The sequence below is a fragment of the Oryx dammah genome, unplaced genomic scaffold, assembly GCF_014754425.2.
Source record: "Oryx dammah isolate SB20612 unplaced genomic scaffold, SCBI_Odam_1.1 HiC_scaffold_17, whole genome shotgun sequence".
Lineage (NCBI taxonomy): Eukaryota > Metazoa > Chordata > Mammalia > Artiodactyla > Bovidae > Oryx > Oryx dammah.
This window is the reverse complement of record NW_024070201.1, coordinates 14977372-15002836: the sequence shown is the minus strand read 5'-3', so window position 1 is coordinate 15002836 and position 25465 is coordinate 14977372. Positions and strand designations below refer to the sequence as shown.

At 45.7% G+C, this 25465-nt stretch overlaps 1 protein-coding gene across 6 annotated transcripts in view; it reads left to right on the top strand.

Moving 5' to 3' along the window:
• The window catches only part of AMOTL1 (angiomotin like 1), a 201545-nt gene that overhangs the window by 99800 nt on the left and 76280 nt on the right, over nucleotides 1–25465 (top strand). For 4 of the 6 annotated variants that reach the window (XM_040257897.1, XM_040257898.1, XM_040257899.1 and 1 more), the window contains 2 exons: nucleotides 11966–12112; nucleotides 18266–19199. In XM_040257897.1, the coding sequence (XP_040113831.1) occupies nucleotides 11966–12112; nucleotides 18266–19199 (1081 nt within the window). Of the gene's footprint in view, nucleotides 1–10771; nucleotides 11224–11965; nucleotides 12113–18265; nucleotides 19200–25465 lie in introns of those variants that run through there. The other 2 variants (XM_040257902.1, XM_040257901.1) reach the window with 2 other exon arrangements.

Here is a 25465-nt window from a genome sequence, read left to right as displayed (position 1 = left end):
AAATGTGAGCCAGGGTACCTGAAAGAATCCCTTTGTGGTCCTGAGATAAGCAAATACGTATGTTTAAAGATGATTTAAATTTCAGTCATTCAATTAATATAGGACTTATTTATTGAAACTGATCTGAGTAAATAAGTTCTAGAGACAGACCTGTCATACAGCGTGGTGCCTAGAGCTGACAATACTGTATTGTGATGTGAAAAGCTGCTAAGAGGATGGGTCTAATATAAGATTTTACCACACACACATGCACACATCACTCTCTCACCAAACAACAGAGATGGTGAGAGAAAACTTTGGGAGGTCATGGATATGTCCGTGACCTTGATGGTGGTGATGATTTCATGGTGTATTCTTATCCCCGAACTCATTGAGTTGCATACATTAAACATGTATAGCTTTTTACATGTTTCAGTTCAGTTCAGTCGCTCAGTCGTGTCCGAATCTTTGCGACCCCATGAATTGCCGCACGCCAGGCCTCCCTGTCCATCACCAACTCCCGGACTTCACTCAGACTCACGTCCATCGAGTCCGTGATGCCATCCAGCCATCTCATCCTCGGTTGTCCCCTTCTCCTCCTGCCCCTAGTCCCTCCCAGCATCAGAATCTTTTCCAATGAGTCAACTCTTCGCATGAGGTGGCCAAGGTACTGGAGTTTCAGCTTTAGCATCAGTCCTTCCAAAGAAATCCCAGGGCTGATCTCCTTCAGAATGGACTGGTTGGATCTCCTTGCAGTCCAAGGGACTCTCAAGAGTCTTCTCCAACACCACAGTTCAAAAACATCAATTCTTCGGCGCTCAGCTTTCTTCACAGTCCAACTCTCACATCCATACATGACCACAGGAAAAACCATAGCCTTGACTAGATGGACCTTAGTTGGCAAAGTAATGTCTCTGCTTTTGAATATACTATCTAGGTTGGTCATAACTTTTCTTCCAAGGAATAAGCGTCTTTTAATTTCATGGCTGCAGTCATCATCTGCAGTTTGGTCTTATTCCTGCTAGAAACTGGAGATACAGAGGTGAATAAGACATGGCCCCTGCTGTTAATCAATTATAAGTTATTAGGGGGATAGACTAAAAAAATTAAATGCACAGGGAATTTAATATATTGTGGCATAAGCATGCATGAACTGTGATGGGGACACAAGTGAGTGGCATGTAAAAAATTGGGAGAGGAGGGGTAGATGATTTCCTGGAGGAAGCGGCACTAGAGGAGGACTTCCAGAGACATTTGGACAGTCAGGGTGTATATTGTAGTGTTTAGTGTGTGCTGAAGTTAGAGTTTCCTTGACTCAACTCATACAGGGAGAAAGGCCCTCCAGATGGAGAAAACTCTGGAGGAACTGCAAGTATTACTCTAGGTTTTGTGCAAAGGATATTTGGGTTAATAGACACGAGATTGTGCTAAGTCGTGTAGTACTTTAGATATTAACAGTGTTATTTTCTTAGAATCGGTGTCAGAACAATTTTTTTAGTAAGTTAGGTATCAGAAGTTCTTTTTTAAAAATTGAAATTTAGTTAATTTGCGATGTGTTAGTTTCAGGTGTATAGCAAAGTGATTCAGTTATACATATATGTATAAATGTATTATTTCTTTACATTCTCTTCCATTATAGATTATTACAAGGTACTGAGTATAGTTCCGTGTGCTATACAGTAAGTCTTTGTTGTTTATCTATTTTATATATAGTAGTGTGTATATTTTAATCCCAAACTCTTAATTTATCCCTTTTCCCCTTCCCCTCTGATAAGTGTAAGTTTGTTTTCTATGTCTGTGAGTCTTTTTCTGTTTTGTAAATAAGTTCATTTGTATAATTTTTTTAGATGCCACCTATGAGTGGTATCATATGATATATGTCTATCAGAAGTTCTTGATGGAAGTTGCACAGAGTAAGTTTGGCTAACTTAAGCAGTTTGTTGTCGTCGCTCAGTCGTGTCTGACTCTTTACAATCCCATGGACTGCAGCATGCAAGGCTTCCCTGTTCTTCACCATCTCCCAGAGCTTGGTCAAACTCATGTCTATGGAGTGAGTGATGCTATCCAACCATCTCGTCCTCTGTCGTCCCCTTCTCCTCCTGCGTTCAATCTTTCCCAGCATCAGGGTCTTTTCTAATGTCAGCACTTTGCGTCAGATGGCCAACTTAAGCAATAGAAGAATTTATTGGAAGTACCTTGGGCAGCTCACGTATTAATGGAAAGGCTCAGAAAATGAGCAGTATATCTCTAGGTGAAGATATACTGGGAAGCCAGGCAGGGCTAGACTACTTGTCTTGCGATGATGGTGGTCTCCATAGACACCACTGCTGCTCTTAAACTCTTGGGGATTCTGTTACCATAGACACTTTAGCAACACCCTTTGTTTTTGTGTCATTTCCTCGAGATTCAGAGTCTTTGGTTGGAATATCAGTTGACTAGGCCTAGGTCCTTCTAACTGCTAGAACAGAGAGGGGACCTTTTGGCTTCTGTAACAGGAGATAGACTCAGCCCCAAGGCTTACACAGTGAATTCAGAGTTCTCCAACACTATTTAATTTAGTATTTAATTAGAGGCGATTGACTATCAGGAATATGATAGGTAATAGTTGAAAGTTGAACCACGTAATTCTAAATTATTTTCCATTTCTATAGTGTTTATAATGCACTAGGGCTTTTATTTATTTATTTTTATTGAAGTACAATTCATTTACAATGTTGTGTTAGTTTCTGGTGTACAGCAAAGTGATTCAGTTATAGATACACACACATATATATATTGTCATATTCTTTTCAATCATGGTTTATTTTTAATACTTATTTAATTGGCTGTGCCATATTTGCACATGTGGGATCTTCACTGTGGCATGCACACCCTTAGTTGGGGCATGTGGGCTCTAGTTCCCTGACCAGGGATTGAACCCTGGCCCCTTGCATTGGGATCATGGAGTGTTAACTGCTGGACCACTAGGGAATTCTCTTGATTCTGGTTTATTAAAGGATATTGAATATAGTTCCCTGTACAGTAAGATCTTCTTGTTTATCTGTTTCATACTTAGAGGAGCCTTGTAGTCCATGGGGTCGCTAGGAGTCAGACACGACTGAGCGACTTCACTTTGACTTTTCACTTTCATGCCTTGGAGAAGGAAATAGCAACCCACTCCAGTGTTCTTGCATGGAGAATCCCAGGAACGGGGGAGCCTGGTGGGCTGCCGTCTATGGGGTCGCCCAGAGTCGGACACGACTGAAGCGACTTAGCAGCAACAGCAGCAGCAGCAGTGTGTATCTGCTAATCCCAAGCAATTTATTCCTCTCCCGATCCTGTTTCCCCTTTGGTAACCATAAGTTTGTTTTTATGTCTGTGAGTCTTTCTGTCCATTTGTATCATGTTTTAGATTCTGCATGTAAGTGATGCCATTTGGTATTTGCCTTTCTCTTGCTGACCTCGTTTAGTATAATAATCTCTAGGTCCATCCACGTTGCTGCAAGTGGCATTATTCTCTTCTTTTTTATGGGTGAGTAATATTCCGTTATGCATCACATCTTCTCTATCCATTCCTCTGCTGATGGACATTAGGTTGCCTCTGTGTCTTGACTGGTATAAGTCGTGCTGCTGTGAACACTGGGGTGCAGGTATCTTTTTGAATTTTCTAGGTATATGCCAAGGGGTGGGATTGCTGGATCCTCTGATAACTTTATTGGATTTTGAAAACCTCCCTTAAACACTGGATTCTGGATCTGTAGATCCAGCTACGTCGTGCTCCCTACCCATACTTAAGCGCAAGTGAACTCCCTGTTGCTTAAAGTGCCCAGGCATCTCGGTGAATCTGTCCCTGTGCCTCACCTTTACCTCACTGGGCTCATCTTTCCTCACTAGCACCCTCTCCTCACCCTGAATTGGATTAACAGCCTCCTCCTTTTTTTTCCACTTCAGCTTAGGAGTCTCTTTCTCCCTGTCATTTCAGCTCCCAAATCACCTCCATCAATCAACAGGTAGGAAGGAATTACTCCTGAGTCTCCAAAACTTTGTGTCCCTGTAATAGGGCACTTAACTCTGCAGTGAAATTTGGATCGCTGTGTGCACCTTGTCTCCAGAACCAAATCATAACATCCTAAGGCCAAGGACAGTCTTACTCATTTCTTTGTTATTTATAGCTCCCAGCACAGTGCTTTGTTGAACTCAGCTGTTACTTTAAAGGTTAAGCATACATTCGCATTTTGGTTCACACTGATAATATCTCAGAGATATTTTTAAATAAGCATTACAGAGTTATACTTCACACAACTTTAGAGAAAGTTATTCATCACAAATTCCACCTTGAGAGAATCTAAATTAAATAGGTGTATTTACTGTACCTGTACTTTATGATGGTCCAAGGATTCAAATTCAAGTTCAGTGCCCAGGATGGCCATACCCTGTAGAGACTGGGAAGTTTGGAAACCTTCCCCGCTCCCACCCTCTTCCCAACCCCACCTTGGGTTTCACATACTGGTTCCTTGGGGGAAAGTAAGTGAGAAGGCCTCTTCAGGTATGTGCCTTCAGTTTCGTGATGGAAATTCCTGTTTCCTTTTACAATGCATGCAGATGTTCATAGCCTGGGTTGCTGGGACCTGTCTTCCCCCAGGCCTCAAGTTCAAAAGTGTGACTTGGCTACCCCAGGGAGGGAGCTTGGCTTCACATGAGGGCCTGTGAACAGACCAGCCCTTATTTTTCTGGTACTGGCCGTGGGGTCTCCAGATTCCTCCTAAGACCTCGTTTCTAGGGCCTCTGTCTCCTGGAGTGGAGTATTCGGCTCCCCAGGGAAACCTCCAGTTCTGCCAGGATCGGAAGGCTTGATTGCTTACATCTGACTTTGAGGACACTGGCATACTCAGTAAATTCCTCAGCTCTTTGAAAAGGAAGGTGGAGGCCGCAGAATTGTTCTGTTGCCTGTGGTTAAAATCTCTGTTATAAAGTTAGACGAGGTTATTCTCATCTCGTCGGTAAAGTTGTTTTTGAAGGCATTAGGTGGTTTTGGCTTACGTGGGCCTGGCGGAAAGTCTTGCACTTGGGTGCAATGACACCTGGGAGGTTTGGTTTGTTTTTTTTTTTTTTTGCAGTGAGTGAAGGCTTTGAGGAACCTGGCCTGCAGACCCCAGAGCATCACTGCCAGCTACAGAGGGGACAGTGAGTGCTTCCTCCTTTTAGGAGACTGAGAGGGCCTGGGAATCATCAGAAACTCTCAGAGACCCACTTTGGAAGGACCTCTTTAAACTTGGCAGTGACAGCATCCCAGAGGATATGTCGAGTGTTTCCATCAGTCAGCAAGGAGGGAGCAAGAGAACATAGGCCGTATACAGAAAGGAGCAAGGACTCGGATAGTGCCCAGCTCCAGGCTTTCCAGGACACTGGCCCCAACCTATATGTATTTTTTAAATTTTATTGAAGTATAGTTGATTTGCAGTATTGTGTTTAATTTCTGCAGTTACGACAAAGTGACTCAATTCTACATATGTATATTCTTCATTATGGTTTTATCACAGGATATTAAATGTAGTTCGCTGTGTTGTACAGTAGGATCTTGTTTATCCATCCTATATATATAGTTTGCATCTGTTACTCCCAAACTCCCAGTCCTTCCCCCTTCTCTCCCCCACCCTTGGTAACCACAAGTCTGTTCTGTATATCTGAGTCTGTTTTTGTTTTGTAGATATGTTCATTTGTGTCATATGTAGATTCCACGTGTAACTGGTATCAGTTGGTGTTTATCTTTCTGACTTACTTGCTTAGTCTGATAATCTAGGTTCATCCATGTTGCTGCAAATGGCAGTATTTCATTCTTTTTAATGACTTAATAAATCTCCATTATTTACACACACACACACACACACACACACACACACACACATGCTTGCATGGTTAGTTACTTCAGTTGTGTCCGACTCTTTGCATCCCTATGGACTGTAGCCTGCCAGATTCTTCAGGCAAGAATACTGGAGTGGGTTGCCGTGCCCTCCTCCAGGGGATCTTCCCAACCCAGGGATCGAACTCACATCTCCTGTACTGCAGGTGGATTCTTTACTGCTGAGCCACCGGGGAAGCCCCATATATACATATATAATCACATCTTCTTTAGCCATTCATCTGTGGATGGATATTTAGGCCGTTTCCATCTCTTGGCAGTTGTAAATAATGCTGTAATGAACATTGGGGTGCACGTCTCTTTTTGAATTACAGCTTTGCTTGGATATGTGCCCAGGAGTGGAATTGCTGGATGCACCAGCCTGTATTAAATGACTACCGCAAACTGCTGGACAGTTTAAGTGCTCAGTTGTGCGCTTTCGATCATAATTGCCGTGGCTGTTGGGGGCAGGCAGGCCATTGTAGGGGGAAGGGAGGTGTTCTAGAGGGAGTAACCTGAAGAGGTAGATGTCTTGGGGTGAACTTTAGAGGACCTCGGGAAGGGAGTGTGAAACTGGGCCTTGGAGAATGAAGGTGGCATGTTCATGGGATGCTGGAATGCTGAGGGGACCAGCGAGACTGGTGACAGCTAAAGGAAGGGTCTGAGTGCAGTGGCCTTGAAAACCAAGCAGAGTTTGGACTTGAAGCTAGAGCCAAAATGGTTATGTATAGGGGACTGACAAGCTGGCAGTGCAGTTTAATTAAGGACGGGTGATTCCCAGCTGTGTGTCCTCTGCTGTCTCTACCTGAAGGAGGCTCCCGAGCCTGTTATGTTGGTCTGTTTGTGGATTCTGGATCTGGTCGTAGGGAACAAACTAGTTAACGGTGAAGGCGAAGCTGGTGAGCAGGTGACCAGGGTTCTTGCGCCTCTTGCTTCCACCAGGAAACTCACTTCATTTTTCCCTTGATTCATTTCCCCTCAACAAGGAGGCCTTTGTCATCACTACTACGGAGTGAGGCAGAAAAAAGCCTCGTTCATTCAGTGTCGCGTTGCCTAAAAGGCCTCTGGACATTTACAAAGAAAGTAAGAGTGTAGAACCATAATGGGAAGGAAGTTTTCAGTGCTTTAGAAGCTAGCCAGAAGCAGTCATGCTCATAGAGAAGCAAAGGGTTCTTCTTGTTGACAAATGACATACAGTTTTTGCAAAGAGAAAGAAACTATTCTGGGTGAAATGGGTCATCATCAATCATGGCAGAAAGGTTGAACCCTGAAACTGGACTTGCAGAATTTCACCCTCTGTGGACTGCAACACAAACAGATGTCTGGTTTTCCTTCAGGTGGGGCCCCCTGCCCAGAGGGAGACCCTGAGCTTGTTTTCTGTTGATCCTGCCACTTTCCCCATGCAGACCAAAGCTGTGTCCTTGGTGGTCCTTAGATGAAGGTCTGGCTTGAAAGCAGGTAACTGCAGGTTACTCAGTCAAGAGAACCTTATGTGGAGAATTGACTTTTTGAAACCCCTAGAGGCAACTCCTTGTAAAGATTACACAGAAGCAGAATCCTTGCTCAGCCACTGTTGTTCAGCTGCTCAGTCGTGTCCAACTCTTTGTGACCCCAAGGACTGTACCATGCTAGGCTTCCCTGTCCTCCACCATCTCCCGGAGTTTGTGCAAATTCATGTCCATTGAGTCAGTGATGCTGTCTAAACATCTCATCCTCTGTCGTCCCCTTTGCCTCCTGTCCTCAATCTTTCCCAGCATCAGGGTCTTTTCCATGAGTGGGCTCTTTGCATCAGGTGGCCAAAGTATTGGAGCTCAGCTTCAGCATCAGTCCTTCCAATGAATATTCAGGTTGATTTCCTTTAGGATTGACTGATTTGATCTCTGCAATCCAAGGGACTCTCGAGACTTCGAAAGCATCTGTTCTTCCACACTCAACCTTTATGGTCCAGCTTCCATGGACGCCCCTAAACACTGCCCTGTTCCTTATGCCCTGGGCCCCAGCCAGGCCCTGCAGCACTCTCCGGGAAGGGGTGGCGTCCAGGCGTCTCCTGTGGTTTCCAGCAGCTCCTGCTCCCAGGGCTGGAGAAGTGCTAACAAGGAAAACCGCTGTTTCTGCTCATGACGGAGGCTGACATCCAGTGTCTGATTTCAGAGACCCTTGACCCTACTGGTTAGGTTATGGACACTGTGTTTTTACATAGGAAAACAAGATGAAAATTACACGACCGGTGTTCCTAATGAAGATCCTGAACTGAACAGGAAGGGAAAGATTACGTGCTCGTGGGCCTGGGGTTGGTGTCTCTGTTTTTTGCCGCATAGCCCAGGAAGCAAGCTCTTTCAGAGCCTGTGATCCGTGTTACTGTTGTTTGCCCTTGTCTTCCCCGGGAGGGAAGGGAAGTGAAGTGATTCCTTTCGGGTGTGGCAGTACCCGCCCCCCCAAACCCCCTCCCTCCCGGCTCGGGGTCGGGAAGGGGGGGGTGGGGTGGATCTCTGTGCTCAGTGGAGTGATGATCCCTGGGCCTGTCTGTCCGCAGGGTCTGTCCTGATCATCTTCTTGGCCAGCCTTCTCTCTCGCCCTCTAAGGGGGGCAGAGTGGGAACAGGACTCAGTGCAGGGGCTGCCGCGTCTTGAATGACTGTCAGTGAGAAACCGGGCATCCTATCCTTCAGTCTCCATAGGTGCGTGTGTTCATGCACGAGTGTGAACTACATTCTATTTCCTAATACTGAAGCCTGTGGAAGAAATGGTGACAGCGGCACATCTTTGATGTCCTCAGTGCTCACGCCCAGCATCCAGCCCTGCCCTCTGCACAGCGCTCTGTGGCCTGGAGCCCGGGTGCTCGCTGTCACTTGGCAGGCCGTTGGATAAGATGTGGAAAAGTGATTTACACCAGTCTGGTGGTGATAGGAGTGACTTAGTGTGGGCTTCTTTTTTTTTTTCCCCAATTAATTTATTTTTGAAAAAAAAATTTAACTGACGTCTAGTTGATTTACAATGTTTTAATTTCTGCTCTACAGCAAAGTGATTCAGGTATATATGTACATATATACACACACACACGCGTTCTTTTTTTAATCTTCTTCTCCATGATGAGTCACTATTGAATGTAGTTCCCTGTGCTATGCAGCAGGACCTTGGTTATCGGTTGCAGATGTAATAGTTTGCCTCTGCTAATCTCAACCTCCCACCCCACCCCTCCTCCAGCCCCCTCCCCCTTGCAGCCACAAGTCTGCTCTCTGTGACATTGTTTCTGTTCCATAGATAGGTTCATTTGGGTCTTATTTTAGATTCCACACTTAATTGATATCATATGGTGTTTGTCTTTGTCTGACTTACCTCACTTAATATGATCATCTGTGGCTGCAAATGGCATTGCTTTGTTCTTTTGATGGCTGAGTAGTATTCCATTGTCTACATGTACCATATCTTCTTTATCCAGTCATCTGTTGATGATGGACATTTAGGGTGTTTTCAGGTCTTGGCTGTTGTGAATAGTGCTGTGTGAATACAGCGGTGCAGGAGTCTTTTTAAATTCAGAGTTTTGTCTGATATATGCCCAGAGTGGGATTACTGGAGCGCATGACAACTGGCATCCATGTTGAAAGCATGTATCCATACATACACACATCCTCTACACACTCCTTTATACACCCATACAATATACATGTATATTCTTAGGTATGCCTCAATTTTATTGGCAGTTTGCTCTCTGTTATCACTTACAATTTGTAGTCAATCTGATAATACCATTTGATAGTAGGGCCTGAAGTTGTAATCTGCTGGCATATCCCATTCCTGACCCAGATCTACTGTAAGAGAATACCATACTTAAAAAAAAAAGTTGAATTGGAGTGTAATTGATTTACAATGTTGTGTTTCTTTCAGGTGTACAGTAAAGTGATACAGTTGTATGTATATATATATATATATATATAAATAATTTTTTTCCAGATTCGTTTCCATTATAGCTTATTACAAGGTGTTGGATACAGCTCCTTGTGCTGTATAGTTTATCTACTGTTTATCTATTTTGTGTATAATATATTGTTGTTTATCTTATGCACAGTGGTGTGTATCTGTCGCACTCTCTTCTCTTTGCTGAAGTGTGTGGGTCCTCAGCGGCCCCTGACGCTCATTTGGTGGGGGAGGGGCTGCGGGTGCAGCAGGTGTGTTTGTGTTTGCCTGTTTCTTTGTCTGTGTACACTGTTCTCCTTCTGGCTTAGGGCTTCTCAACTGCAGCTGCATATCGGAATCATATGAAGAGCTCTATGAAATGCAGATGCCCAGGTCCTATCCTGGGACACTGACCGCCAGGTCTGCGTGAGGCCGGGGTGCTGGCATTGGAGAGCTCCCCAGGGGATCCTCTCAGGTGGCCACGCTTGCTCCGTGCGGCTCTCCAACTTTCTACCAACATTTTCCACCTGTCTGAATTAGAAGCCAGCCTAGATTTGCCTTTGGATCCAGGCCATTGACGATTTCTAATTTTAACTCTCGACTTTGAGACTTACAGATGTAGAGGGTGAGGCGCAGAAGGGACTGAGTGTCTTTCCATGGTAGTCCCTGCCGATTGGCCAGAAAGAGTGCGCTGACGGATGCTGTGAGAGGCGCTGGAACTGTCATTTTAGGCTGATCTTTATATAGTATGTCATTCATACTCGGATTATATTCAACCTTAAGCTCTAACTCACAACTGCATTATTTAACATTGTAAGATAAATATTCTAGTTGTCAAAATCTTTTTTTTCTCTTTTTCTCTGTAGTCTAAACATGCTTATGCTTCATGTGAAAAGGAAGATAGCTAATCACTTGGTCTGTGACCTCATAAACTGTAGCCCACTTTGTCCATGGAATTCTTCAGGCAAGGATACTGGAGTGGGTAGCCTTTCCCTTCTCCAGGGCATCTTCTGAACCCAGGGATCGAACCCAGGTCTCCCACATAGTGGGCAGACTCTTTACCAACTGAGCCCCCAGGAAAGCCTTTTGCTATATGTGAGCACATGTCCAAATGGCATTTCATGGGCTGAGGGAGAGAAACTCAGGAAAAGGATGAGTAAATTTCCGTCTTACAGCCTCTCGGAATAATTAGTTACTTTGGTCTTATGGGAAATGGATAGATAACCATCCTAGCAAGAAATTACGAATGACCCATTTGACGTGATGGCTGAAAAACTGTATTTTTTACTAAGGGAATGATCTTGGAGGCAGGGATTTTAATTTAAAAAAAAACCATGACTCTTTCCCCAGAGTAAACTAAATTACCTTTGCCAAAAAGAGCCTTCAACTTGGTGCCCAGGGGGAGAAGTCAGTGCAGAGAGGGCGGAGCCTGGACTCCCCCGTCACCCTGAGTGCTCCCACTCATCACCCTGAGTGCTCCCACTCATCACACTGAGTGCTCCCACTCGTCACACTGAGTGCTCCCTCAGTGTTTTGTGTTGTATCAGTGTCATGACGTGGTACCTCATGTTCAGTGAGAGCAGGATTGAACCCCGTGTCACGTTCAATTGAAACAGGAAGCCTGTTCAGCTTTGTGTGTGAAACAGACACGTGGGATCCGAAAGGCCAGTGCTGGGCAGAGGGCCAGAACCCATGACCCAGGCTCACACTGCCGCACAAGGCTCCAGAACCCCCAGAGTAGGGCTGTGCTGTGCTGGGCTGCAACCAGCCCTTGCTAACACATGGTCTGGCAAAATGACCACTCCTCTCTGCATCTTCGAGATGCTCCAAGAGACAGCTGCTCTTTCCGTTTTAGTTTTCCCTGTCTGGCCTCCCCACCCCCTTCCCTTTGACTACTCCGAACCTGGTGGCTTGTCCAGCTCCACAGAGGACTTAATGTTTGTGGGTGCTGCTACCGCTGGCCTTGGAAATGAGTTGTGTGAAAGGGCGCCTGCCTTTGCTCAGTGTGTCTTGAAAATTATGATTATGACATCACGGGTCATTGTGCTGGGTGCCAGACTTGTGATGATTCTGAATAGTTACTTTGGAATTTTATGAGTCAAAATGACAGAGCTGCCCCTGCCAGTGGAAAGGCGTGGGGGAGAATGGCTGGTGTGAGTCACATGGCGAGGAGGACTTCGTTGACACTAAGCTGTACTTTACTGTCTGCCCCCAGGTCCCCCTCCAGCTTGTTACAGCCCCAGCAGTCCCGTCCAGATTCTGGAGGACCCCAGCTACTTTTTCCCAGACTTTCAGCTCTATCCTGGGAGGCATGAAGCATCTTTGACAGTGGAGGCAAACAGTAGCATCAGAGAAAAAGTTGGTAAGTTCTTTCACTGGCACTCATTTTGGCAAAGCAGAATGACTTTATGTTTTTCACTCTTCTGAATAATTTTTTCTCTATCCTCTTTTTAAAAAGCAACATATTGGATTACTGGTTGTTTCTTTATTGGTAGGTGCCTTATTTTTAATGTTTGCTATTAACACTGTGTGTGCGTGCATGCTAAGTTGCTTCAGCAGTGTCCAACTCTTTGCAACCTTATGGACTGTACCTGGCCAGGCTCCTCTGCCCATGAGGTTCTTCAGGCAAGAATACTAGAGTGGGTTGCCATGCCCTCCTCCGGGGGATCTTGCTGACCCAGGGATGGAAGCTTTGTCTCCTGTGGCTCTCTCATTGCAGGCGGATTCTTTACCACTGGTGTTAATAGACTATTTATTATAATACATGACTCACTCAACAGAGAGAGTTCCTGAGTATGTAGAAACTTCTGAATTATACCACTGAGTGCCTAATTTTTCTCTAATTCCTAAATGTTCTTTTGTACTTTTTCCTAGAATCTTTCATTTCTTTTTTCTTCTCTGCTTTCATTTATACCTCTTTTTGCAGGTAATTCAGAAATTCAGAGTAATTCTAAACTATATTTGGAAAGGAACCGCTTCCTTTGTACAAATTTCCTGCCTATTTTTAAAGGTTTATGAGATCGGTTACACCATGAGGGACTCTTCAAAACCACATTAAAGAAGGATCTTAAGGTTCTTGCCAGATGTGCTCATGAAAAGGAGATTCAGTGGTTTCTGGGCCTAATGAGACCCTATTCCTTTTATTATTCATCCAAAAAATCATTTTCCTTTGGAAATATGTTTTTATTTAAATTTTTATCCATTTTGTTTTAAAGTGTTGATTTTTTTATTTGAATTTGCTTGTTCATCAAACCCTGAGGGTAAGAACTGTCTTCTTTACTCTCCTAACCCAGCACTTGTCAGAATGCCTGAATATCACAGGTTGGCAGTTGGTATTTGTGGAGTGAGTGATGGCTCAACTCAACCCACGCTGTTAGTTGCTTTCCTAGGATTGTGCATCACTTTGTACGGTTACTCAGCAGTTCATCTTGGGTGAACTTTCAATGGTCTGTTTTTGTTGTTGCAAAGTTCTAATTGTTGAAGTTCAGGTTTATATCTCAGTTACTGTGCACATTCTCTGAAAATGAGCAGTAAGTTTGCATTTACTCCACATACCATCCTGTGAAGTAGATATGAAGCCTGACCTCAGAGGAGAGAGAGGTTCAGAGAAGCCAAGTAATTGCCTGAGCTCACGAGGTGTAGATCAGAGGTGAGCTTCACAAACCAGTCTGTAGAGTTTTTACTCAGCAATTCTTTCTTGTTTTTTCAAACCATTTTTTTAACTGAAGTATAATTTACAATGCTGTGCTAATTTCAAGTGTATAGCAAAGTGATTCAGTTATATCTATATATCTGTATATGTCGATTATTTTTCAGATTTTTTTCCATTATAGATTATTCAGTTCAGTATCAGTTCAGTCGCTCAGTCATGTCCGACTCTGTGCGACCCCATGAATTGCAGCACGCCAGGCCTCCCTGTCCATCACCAACTCCCGGAGTTCACTCAGACTCATGTCCATCGAGTCAGTGATGCTATCCAACCATCTCATCCTCTGTTGTCCCCTTCTTCTCCTGCCCCCAATCCCTCCCAGCATCAGAGTCTTTTCCAATGAGTCAACTCTTCACATCAGGTGGCCAAAGTACTGGAGTTTCAGCTTTAGCATCATTCCTTCCAAAGAAATCCCAGGGTTGATCTCCCTCAGAATGGACTGGTTGGATCTCCTTGCAGTCCAAGGGACTCTCAAGAGTCTCCTCCAACACCACAGTTCAAAAGCATCAATTCTTCGGCACTCAGCCTTCTTCACAGTCCAACTCTCACATCCATATACATGACTACTGGAAAAACCATAGCCTTGACTAGACGGACCTTAGTCGGCAAAGTAACGTCTCTGCTTTTGAATATACTATCTAGGTTGGTCATAACCTTTCTTCCAAGGAGTAAACGTCTTTTAATTTCATGGCTGCAGTCACCATCTGCAGTGATTTTGGAGCCCCCAAAAATAAAGTCTGACACTGTTTCCACTGTTTCCCCATCTATTTCCCATGAAGTGATGGGACCGGATGCCATGATCTTCGTTTTCTGAATGTTGAGCTTTAAGCCAACTTTTTCACTCTCTTCTTTCACTTTCATCAAGAGGCTTTTTAGCTCCTCTTCACTTTCTGCCATAAGGGTGATGTCATCTGCATATCTGAGGTTGTTGATATTTCTCCGGGCAATCTTGATTCCAGGTTGTGTTTCTTCCAGTCCAGCGTTTCTTATGATGTACTCTGCATAGAAGTTAACTAAGCAGGGTGACAATATACAGCCTTGACATACTCCTTTTCCTATTTGGAACCAGTCTGTTGTTCCATGTCCAGTTCTAACTGTTGCTTCCTGAACTGCATACAGATTTCTCAAGAGGCAGGTCAGGTGGTCTGGTATTCCCAGCTCTTTCAGAATTTTCCACAGTTTATTGTGATCCACGCAGTCAAAGACTTTGGCATAGTCAATAAAGCAGAAATGCATGTTTTTGTGGAACTTTCTTGCTTTTTCCATGATCCAGTGGATGTTGGCAATTTGATCTCTGATTCCTCTGCCTTTTCTAAAACCACCTTGAACATCTGGGAGTTCATGGTTCACGTATTGCTGAAGCCTGGCTTGGAGAATTTTGAGCATTACTTTACTAGCGTGTGAGATGAGTACAATTGTGTGGTAGTTTGAGCATTCTTTGACATTGCCTCTCTTTGGGATTGGAATGAAAACTGACCTTTTCCAATCCTGTGGCCACTGCTGAGTTTTCCAAATTTGTTGGCATATTGAGTGCAGCACTTTCACAGCATCATCTTTCAGGATTTGAAACAGCTCAACTGGAATTCCATCACCTCCACTAGCTTTGTTCATAGTGATGCTTTCTAAGGCCCACTTGACTTCACATTCCAGGATGTCTGGCTCTAGGTGAGTGATCACATCATCATGATTATCTGGATTGTGAAGATCTTTTTTGTGCAGTTCTTCCATGTATTCTTGCCATCTCTTCTTAATATCTTCTGCCTCTCTTAGGTCCATACCATTTCTGTCCTTTATCGAGTCCATCTTTGCATGAAATGTTCCCTTGGTATCTCTAATTTTCTTGAAGAGATCTCTAGTCTTTCCCATTCTGTTGTTTTCCTCTATTTCTTTGCATTGATCACTGAAGAAGGCTTTCTTATCTCTTCTTGCTCTTCTCTGGAACTTTCATTCAGATGCTTATATCTTTCCTTTTCTCCTTGGCTTTTCGTTTCTCTTCTTTTCACAGCTATAGATTATTACAAGATATCAAATATAGTTCCCTGTGCTATGCAGTTGGTCCTTGTTGGTTACTGATTTCATATATGAAAAGTGGAAGTGAAAGTGAAGTCACTCGGTCGTGTCCGACTCTTTGCGACTCCATGGACGGTAGCCTACCAGGCTCTGCGGTCTATGCGATTTTCCAGGCAAGAATACTGGAGTGGGCTGCCATTTCCTTCTGCAGGGGATCTTCCCAACTCAGGGATCGAACCCGGGTCTCCTGCATTGTAGACAGACGCTTTACCATCTGAGCCACTATAGTACTGTGTATATGTTAATCCCAAACTTCTAAGATATCTCCCACCCTCCAACAGTTCTTTCCTGAATGCCTTTTTTATATCGTGGTAGTGTCGTAGACAGTGGGTTCACAGCATGTGATAAGATAAGGCTGTCTGTTCCCTGGTGCTAGAGAATTCTAGTAGAAGACAGGTAATAAATACACTGTTGATTGAAAGAGAAGGCCAGTGACAAGGCCAGATGTTAGGCTGTTCAGGACATTTAGCAACTGGTTAGGGGAGCTGGAACCCGGGGAATGGTTGAGATCATAGAAGCTGGGGCTGTAGTCTTTGCAATTGCAGAGACACCCAAAATGTCATCTACTGTCACCTTTTCTCATATTTTAATACTGAAAAGTAGAAGAGGAATGTAGTCCTTGATAGCAGCCCCTGCTAAAAGAAGGTAGTAAACTCAGTTTATGTGTGTCTAGGTATATACACATATATATGTGTGATTATGTGTGTATTTATATATCTTGTAAGAGTATCACAACCACCTTCACTTTTTTCTTATTTTACTATAAACTGAAAACCTAGCTTGGCACTTGATTAAATGTAGGGAGCAAAGGGGACTTCCCTGGCAGTCCAGTGGTTCCGACTCTGCTTCCAATGCAGGGGACGTGGATTTGACCGCTGGTTGGGGACCTAAGATCCCACGTGCCATGTGTTGTGGCCAAATACATAGATAAATAAATTAATAAAGTATCTCTACAATTCAACAATTAAAAAAAAAAAACTTCTTTAAAAAAAATGGAGGGAGCAAAGGAAACAAAAGGGACAAAATTATATCTGCACTTTATATCTGGATGACTCTTTGATCATAGATGAGGATGCCATTTATCAGAAAAAAGGCAACTTTGGGGAAGAGAGACAGTTTTGGGGGGAAATAATGTGTCCTTCGTATATATAAAAACACAGAACCATCATTGCTTGGAATTGTAGGGCTGAAGGCTACTTAGAGATGGGCTCACTTAGCTCCCTCCATTTACAGGTAAGGATTTTGAGTCCAAAGACAGCAAGTGATTTACTCAGAGTCTTATCAGTAGTAAGTAGTAGAATGTTTACTAGCCTATCACTATAAATATCCTCAACACACTCCTTCTAGGTACTTTTGTGAAAAGGCATAAATTATATATTTCATGGTACTCTTTTACTGGTTAAATGTTTGACACCCATTACATGCAGGCACTAAGTTGCTTGTTGTTGTTCAGTTGCTAAGTTGAATCCAACTCTTTGCAACCCCATAGACCACAGCACACCAGGCTTCCTTGTCCTTTACCATCTCCCAGAGTTAGCTCAAACTCATGTCCATTGAGTCTATGATACCATCCAACCATTTCATCCTCTGTCGTCCCCTTGTCCTGGCTTCAGTCTATCCCAGCATCACGGTTTTTTCCAATGAGACAGCTCTTTGAATCAGGTGGCCAAAGTATTGGGGCTTCAGCTTCCGCATCAGTCTTTTCATTGAATATTCAGGGTTGATGTCCTTCAGGATTAACTGGTTTGATCTCCTTGCAGTCCAAGGGACTCTCAGGAGTCTTCGCCAGCACCACAGTTCAAAAGCATCAATTCTTCAGTACTTAGCCTTCTTTGTGGTCTACCTCTCACATCCATACATGACTACTGGAAAAACCATAGAGTTGTATGCTAGGGAGACCCAGATGAGGAGCCATGATCTCTGCCTTTAAGATGTTCAAAGTCTTGTTTACATAAATAAGTGCCATCTGACACAACTTAGCAACTAAACAACAACTTGTGATGATTGGTCTTTGGGATGTATGACAACAGAGCTTGGATGTTGGAGAAGGAAGGCTCACGCCTGCTGAGCTGCAGCAGGAAGGGTTTTACTTAGAAGGCAGCTTTAGAGCCATCACTCAAAGCACATCTAGGCATTTCCCAAGAAAGATGTAGTGAGATGCATCTTTCCAGGCAGAGGGATGAATGGGGACAAAGTCCTGGAAGCCAGAGAGAGCTAGCATGTTTGGGAACTCCATGTTCTTGGTGTGTTGCTGAAACTTGAGCTCTCAGAGCAGTAGGGCAGGCAGTGGCTGGAGTGTTCGGAAAGTGGAGATGGCAAGTGTCGGTTGCTTTCTGAGGACAGTTCGAAGAGAAGAGAGAAGAGAAGCTGGGTAGCACTTAGAGGTTTACACTGGGCTGTGAGAAGGTGGTTTCTTTTTTTGTTGTTGTTCTGATTTTCTTTTTTAAGATGGGAAAGACTGTTTATATGATGAAGAGAAGGGGTCAGTGGAGAGCTTAAAGGGAGAGCTTGAAGGCCTGACCAGGGTCTAGAAGGAAGCAGGAAGTGAGGGGAGGGAGAGTGGGAGAGGCACACTGAGCTGGAGAGATGCTCCCCGTGATAAACTGCAGGGTAAATGGGGGTAACGGGTATTGGAACGCTTTAAATGCCTCTATCATTAGACAGTTCATTATTCACAATATACACTGAGACCTGTGTGGAACAGCCTGACATGTTTTTCCCATGTTTATCTTCCAGTTGAGGATCCTCTCTGTAACTTCCACCCCCCGAACTTCCCGAGGATCCCAGAGGTGGAGATGAGAGGTTCCGAGGATGCGGCAGCTGGAACAGTGTTACAGCGGCTGATCCAGGAGCAACTGCGCTATGGCACCCCGACCGAGAACATGAACTTGCTGGCCATTCAGCACCAGGCCACAGGGAGTGCAGGGCCAGCCCACCCCACCAACAACTTTTCTTCCACGGAAAACCTCGCTCAAGAAGACCCACAAATGGTCTACCAGTCAGCACGCCAGGAACCGCAGGGTCAGGAACACCAGGTGGACAACACGGTGATGGAGAAACAGGTGCGGTCCGTGCAGCCTCAGCAGAACAACGAGGAGCTGCCCACGTACGAGGAGGCCAAGGCGCAGTCCCAGCTCTTCCGGGGACAGCAGCCGCCGCCGCCGCCGCCACAGCAGCAACCAGGGGCCGTGGGGCACAGCTACTACATGGCCGGGGGCGCCAGTCAGAAGGCGCGGACTGAGGGCAGGCCGACGGTGAGCCGCGCCAACAGCGGACAGGCGCACAAGGACGAGGCGCTGAAGGAGCTCAAGCAGGGCCATGTCCGCTCTCTCAGTGAGAGGATCATGCAGCTGTCGCTGGAGAGGAACGGCGCCAAGCAGCACCTCCCTGGCCCTGGGAACGGGAAGGCGTTTAAGGCGGGAGGGGGCCCCTCCCCAGCCCAGCCTGCAGCCAAGATGCTGGACCCCCGAGGACCTCCACCCGAGTATCCCTTCAAGACCAAGCAGATGGTGTCCCCGGTTAGCAAGACCCAGGAGCATGGACTGTTCTACAGTGACCAGCACCCCGGGCTGCTCCACGAGATGGTCAAGCCTTACCCTGCACCCCAGCCTGCGAGGACAGAAGTGGCCGTCCTGAGGTACCAGCCACCCCCAGAGTACGGGGTAACGAGGTGATTATCAAGCCTAGAGAATTTTTAAATTGTTATTGTTTTAATTGAAGTATAGTTGATAGATAATATTATTATTATTTTGCAGATGTACAATAGAGCGATGCATAATTTTCAAAGATTATGCTCCGTCTATAGTTATTATAAAATATTGGCTATATTCCCATGTCTTACAGTGTATCCTTGTAGCCTGTTTTATAGCTAATAGTCTGTTCCTCTTAATCCCCTGCCCCTACACTGCCCCTCCTCCTTCCCTTCTCCCCACTGGTCACCACTAGTTTGTTCCCTGAGTCTGTTTCTTTTATATCACTTTTACTAGTTTGTTGTATTTTTTAGATTCCACATATTAGTGATATCGAACAGTGCTTGTCTCTCTCTGTCTGACCTATTTCAGTTAGCAGAGTGCCCTCCAAGTCCATCTGCGTTGCTGCAAAAGGCAAACCTTCATTCTTTAATGACTGAGTGGTATTCCATCCTGTGTATCTACCAGATCTTCTTTATCCATTGATCAGCTGATGATACTTGGGTTGCTTCCCTGTCTTGTGTGAAGTTGCATCCTCTGTGAATGCCCGATTCTTGATCTGTGCCCCTTTGAACACTTTTGTGTACGTGCGTGCTCAGTTGCTCAGTCGTGTCCAACTCTTTGCAACCCCATGGGCTGTAGCCCGCCAGGCTCCTCTGTCCATGGGATTTTTCCAGGCAAGGATATTGGAGTGGGTTGCCATTTTTTCCTCCAGGAGATCTTCCCAGCAGAGGGATCGAACCTGTGTCTCCTGCATTAGCAGGCAGAGTCTTTACCATTGAGCCACTTGGAATGCTGCTGTCAATACTGTGATGCATGTGTCTTTCTGAATTAGTGTTTTGATTTTTCTCAGGTATACACCCAGGAGTGGAATTGCTGGGTCATACGCTAGTTCTGTTTTAGTTTTTTGAGAAGCCTTCAGACTGTTTTCCACAGTAAGCCTAGTGGTTTCACTCATGGTTTTAACACTCATTATTTTCAAGGCATATTAGGTTTTTGTCATCAGTTTTTTGTTTTTTGTTTTTCTGGTCTGTGCACAATATTTAGTAAGCAGCATTTTGCCCAAAATATATAGAGTAAGACAGAATAGAGGTCAACTGGGGATTTTCTCCAGGTGTTCCAGAAGGCGGGTGGGGATTTCTGAGTTTAGGGTGGAGCCTCCATTGCGGGCTGTCCCTGGGGAGCTTGGCCCAGTGGTCTAGAGGAGCAGTGGTTTTCCTGGCTGGCTTTGTGGAGAGTGTCCAAACTTCTGGAACATGTTATTACCATGGGGTTTTATAGAGTCTTTCTTCATTGTAGATTTTAAAGGAAAATGTAGTCTGAATTCTAGAACAGAGGAGCTAAAGGAACCTAGAAATCATATAGCCTCACCCCTTTATTCAACAGAAAAGTGAAAGTGTTAGTCGCTCAGTCGTGTCCAACTCCTTGTGACCCTGTAGACTGTAGACCACCAGGCTCCTCTGTCCATGGGATTCTTCAGACAAGAATACTGGAGTGGGTTGCCATGCCCTTCTCCTGGGGATCTTCCTGACCCAGGGATCGAACCCAGGTCTCCTGCATTGCAGGCAGATGCTTTTACCGTTTGAGCCACCAGGGAAGAAGCTCTGTTTATTCAAGAGATGAGAAACTCAGTTCCTGCAGTACTCAATTCTGAGGCAGCTGGAGTGAGGCTCAGATATCCTGACTCTCAAAACCATTTTCCCTCCATTGCCCTAATTGCTCCGACTGATGAATTCAACAACACTTACCGTGTGTGTGTAGTCTGTGCAGCCCTGTACTCAGTTCAGAGATAAAGATACAGTTTCCACCCTCAAGGTCCTCCTAGCATCGTCTCAGGGAAGCCAGCATCTGAACAGATCCTTGGGCTACAGGGTGCCGTTTTAGGATAGAAAGGTGCAGAGAGCATTCGAGAACTGGACAGAGTGCTATGACTCACAGCTCAAAGGCTTGGGGAGAGCTGCATTGAGGAAGTGACGTTTGAGTTGGGTCTTGCAGAATAAATCAGAGTTGTGGGATAGAGGTGAAGTAGCAGGAGGTGCTATGCAGGGGAAAGGCCGTTACTTCAGACCAGAGCTTAGGGGGTTTTGTCTGGCATGAGCTGCAGTCATGCAGAGCCATGGCGGGGTAGGAAGTGGCAGAAAGTGTGTTTGGACAAGGAAATAGAGACCAGTTGATGAAGATCGTTGAGTGTCATACTAAAGAGTTTAGAATTTATCCATAAACAATTGCAAGAACCAGTGTTTTTCAGTAAAGACTGTGTTGATGTTTACTAGGCTAATTTTAACGGCAGCAAAGGATGAATTAGAGAAAGGGGAACCTCGAGGCCATGAGGACCATCAGAGATGGGGTCAGTTGTGTCCAGATAAGACTTGGTGAGGGTAGCCCAGCTTTGAGGCCATAGGTATGGAGGAGCATTATATGCTAAGAGAAATAGAGCTGACATCATTTAATGATTGATTAGATATGGACACTTGGAAATAAGGGAGTTGGAAAGCAAACTCTCAGGAGAGAAGTTGGCTCTGGAGATACCCATTTGGAAATTGCTAGAGTTCAGATGTTTTTGTTTTGGAAAAGGCAATGGCACCCCACTCCAGCACTCTTGCCTGGAAAATCCCATGGACGGAGGAGCCTGGTGGGCTGCAGTCCATGGGGTCGCTAAGAGTCGGACATGACTGAGCGACTTCACTTTCACTTTTCACTTTCATGCATTGGAGAAGGAAATGGCGACCCACTCCAGGGTTCTTGCCTGGAGAATCCCAGGGACAGGGGAGCCCGGTGGGCTGCCGTCTATGGGGCTGCACAGAGTCGGACACGACTGAAGCGACTTAGCAGCAGCAGCAGCAGCAGGTGTTTCTGAGCTTGCTCTGCCTGGGGAGACTGTGGAGCATAAGAGAGGACAAGTGGGTCACTGCCTGTTACGGCTGTGTCTTCATTCTCGCCAGAGGCTTTATTTATCAGATTCTAAATCAAATGAGCTGAGATTTTCCCGAGTGACCCCAGTGGCTGGGTGCAGGGCCCACTTTGGCTGTACATCTGAAAAGAGAGTGACTGGGCCTTGGCAGAGAGAGTGAGCTGGCCTGTCACTCACTTGGCAGCTGCTGACCCGTTTCCCTGCCTTCGGTGGCAGTGGCAGTTTTGAAGCAATGTACTGACCTGCAGGCCCCTGACAGGCAGCGGGATGCAGCGGACACAGTGTGACCCCACTGGGGTATCCAGATACAGCCTGGGAGAGCTCTTGTTCTCACCCTTTTATGAATCTTTAAGCCAAGGAGAAACTGAAATTTAAAAGCTATCAGGTTGGAAGAGGGAAAATATATCTTCAAATCTCTGGTTATTAGCACATTGATTTGCCAGAGTTAAATAATCCATGGTACTGATGGCAGAATCATATCAGAGTTTGGGTTGTGATAGTTGACATTTTCTTTTTCTTAATCATTTAACTCTGTGTCTAGAGCTTGATCAAAAGTGGAAATATCCCCAGTCTCCTTACTTCTCTTGGGCTTTATTCTTGGTTACGTGGCAGGGCATAAAGGGGTCTTGCTGCTTTTTACCATTTGGCAGTAGGTATGCTGTGAGTGGAAGACAGGAAGGGGGAGGAGGAAGCTATTCCTGGAGGGCTGCCCAGGTATTTGTGGGTGGTGTCATGTGTTTTGATGTGATGACGTCAGAAAGAAGAAGCAGTGTCTGAAGGATTTGAGCTGGTTGCCGGGCTTGGCAGCTGGGTCCATATGACACATCAAAATGCCTAGAAGATGTAACACAGACCACTGAGGCTCAGCCCCAGAGCTACAAGGTGGCTTTGTGAGCCTGGCCGCAGCTCGCCAGCGTGGCTCCCCCCCGGGCAGCCTTTGGCAAGCAGGTTAAACAGAGTTGCGTCCACACCAGCTCTGCTTTAGACACATTCAGTGTGGCCTGAGCTCCAAGGCCTGGATCTGAAGCTCAGCACGGTGTGATGTTCAAGCTCTCTTTGACCCAAAAGAAGAGCCATTGCATGCGTGCTCAGCCATTTCCGACTCTGCAGCCCTGTGAACTGCAGCCCGCCAGGCTCCTCTGTCCATGGGATTCTCCAGGCAAGAATACTGGGGTGGATTGCCATGCCCTCCTGCAGGGGACCTTCCTGACTTAGGGATCAAACCTGTGCCTCCGGCGGCTCTTGCAATGGCAGGCGGGTTCTTTCCCACTCAGCCACCTGGGAAGCCCAGAGAAGAGCAGGTCTCCCTTTAACTTCACTGTCACCTTCCCTTGTGCTTAAGAGTTTATCATTAACAGTGATGGTTTGGGAAGCTGCTGGCTGTTGGGTCAGTGCGTCATGGATGACCCCTGAGTCAGGGAGGCCTTTGTCTGAAATCACTGGGCTCGTGTTCTGGCCTTCAGCTGCAAAGATGGGCTCAGTATGTTGTGGATATTCGGTGCTCTCACCCCATTCATCACACACTGTCGAGACTTCACTGCTTTCTGTCTAGAGATGGAAAGGTCTGAAGAGCACAGAGCTTAGGATGAGTAAGAACCTGGAGTTCTGGCCTCCATTACTGATTTACCGTAGCTTACGGATTCTCTCACCTGCTCTGATCCGTGGACCATGGGAGGTGTGTAACACGTCATGGTCTCTTCTTGTGGGAAACCCCATGGAGAGGTCACCGATCAAGGCCTCCTTGACTTTCATCACTTCAGTTCAGTTGCTCAGTTGTGTCTGACTCTTCACAGCCCCATGGACCACAACACACCAGGCCTCCCTGTCCATCACCAGCTCCTGGAGTTTAGTCAAACTCATGTCCATTGAGTCAGTCATGCCATCTAGCGATCTCATCCTCTGTCGTCCCCTTCTCCTCCGCCTTCAATCTTTCCTAGCATCAGGGTCTTTTCAAATGAATCAGCTCTTCACATCAGGTGGCCAAAGTATTGGAGCCTCAGCATCAGTCCTTAAAATGAATATTCAGGATTGATTTCCTTTAGGACTGACTGGTCTGTCCCATTAATGGAAGTGAAGGCACGAATGAATACTGCGGAACTAGATCTCACACACCACGGCTAAGTTTGCATGCTGCAACTCAAGATTCCAAATGCCACAACAAAGATCCCCCAAATAAATATTAAAAAAGAGATGACATCAGGGCCAGTGGTGCCATGGATCTCCTTCCACAGAACATGCTTGCTTCATCTCTTCACAGGCCAGCCATCACCACCGCCATCCTTCCCATCAGTTCAGGGGGCTCGTGGTTTCCTGCATTCATGCAGGGACCCTGTGGTGTGCTCAGCTTCCCAAATCATGCATGTTTTCCTTAGAATATTCACTATGAATTGTCCTCTAGAAAAACCTCCTGGTTTGGTTTTATTTAGCACAGAGTCAAAGTTCCTGATGCTCTCTGGTGCTCAGGTGCTTCAGCTGTGTCCAGCTTTCTGCGACCCCATGGACTGTAGCCCGCCAGGCTCCTCCGTGCCTGGGATTCTCCCGGCAAGAATACTGGAGTGGATTGCCATGCCCTCCTCCAGGGGATCTTCCCGACCCAGGGATGGATCCTGGGTCTCCTGCATTGCAGGTGAATTCTTCACTGTCTGAGCCACCAGGGAAGCCGCCATGCTCCCTGGGAACGTGTCAGACAGTGCAGTAGGGATGGGGGCCAAAGAGGAGGGTCCTGGAGCCCATGTGGCTGATTAGAGAGGAAGTGTGCCTCTCGCCAGGAACCCACGCCGACGCGGCAGTGCGGCCAGAGTGCAGCAAGCGTGAGAATGCGGGCTGAAGAGCAGCTTTACTCTGGGCGGGTGTGAGGTCTGTACAGTACAACAGAGAGTGTTCAGTGGCCCCCCTCTCACTCTGAGTTGGAAAAGGCTAGAGGAGGAAGGGGGATTTTCGGAGTGAGTGTGTTTCCAAAGTGCTGATTTGCAGTTTAGATAGTTAACGAAAATGAATTGCTATGTGGCATTGAAAGGTGAGCTAGACCCAAAGTTTTTGAATTAACCACCATGCGTTGCTCTGAACAGAAATGAGGCCAGGGAGGTTTTTTTTTTTTTTTTTTAATTCCACCAGCTAAACATGTTTTTTGAATACCAGCATTCAAATTTACGAGTTTGTACAATTTTTAAGCTGAATTGTGGCTGGGTGAGCCAAGTAAAATGCCCTGTTTATTGTGAGGAGCGGCTCTGCGGTGTGGGAATTTGAAAAGGCTGGGGTCAAGTTTAGGTTGCTTTCTCAGGAAATGTAACACAACTCCAGCTGCAGTGCATTAAATGCGTGGCTTCTCCAAACAAG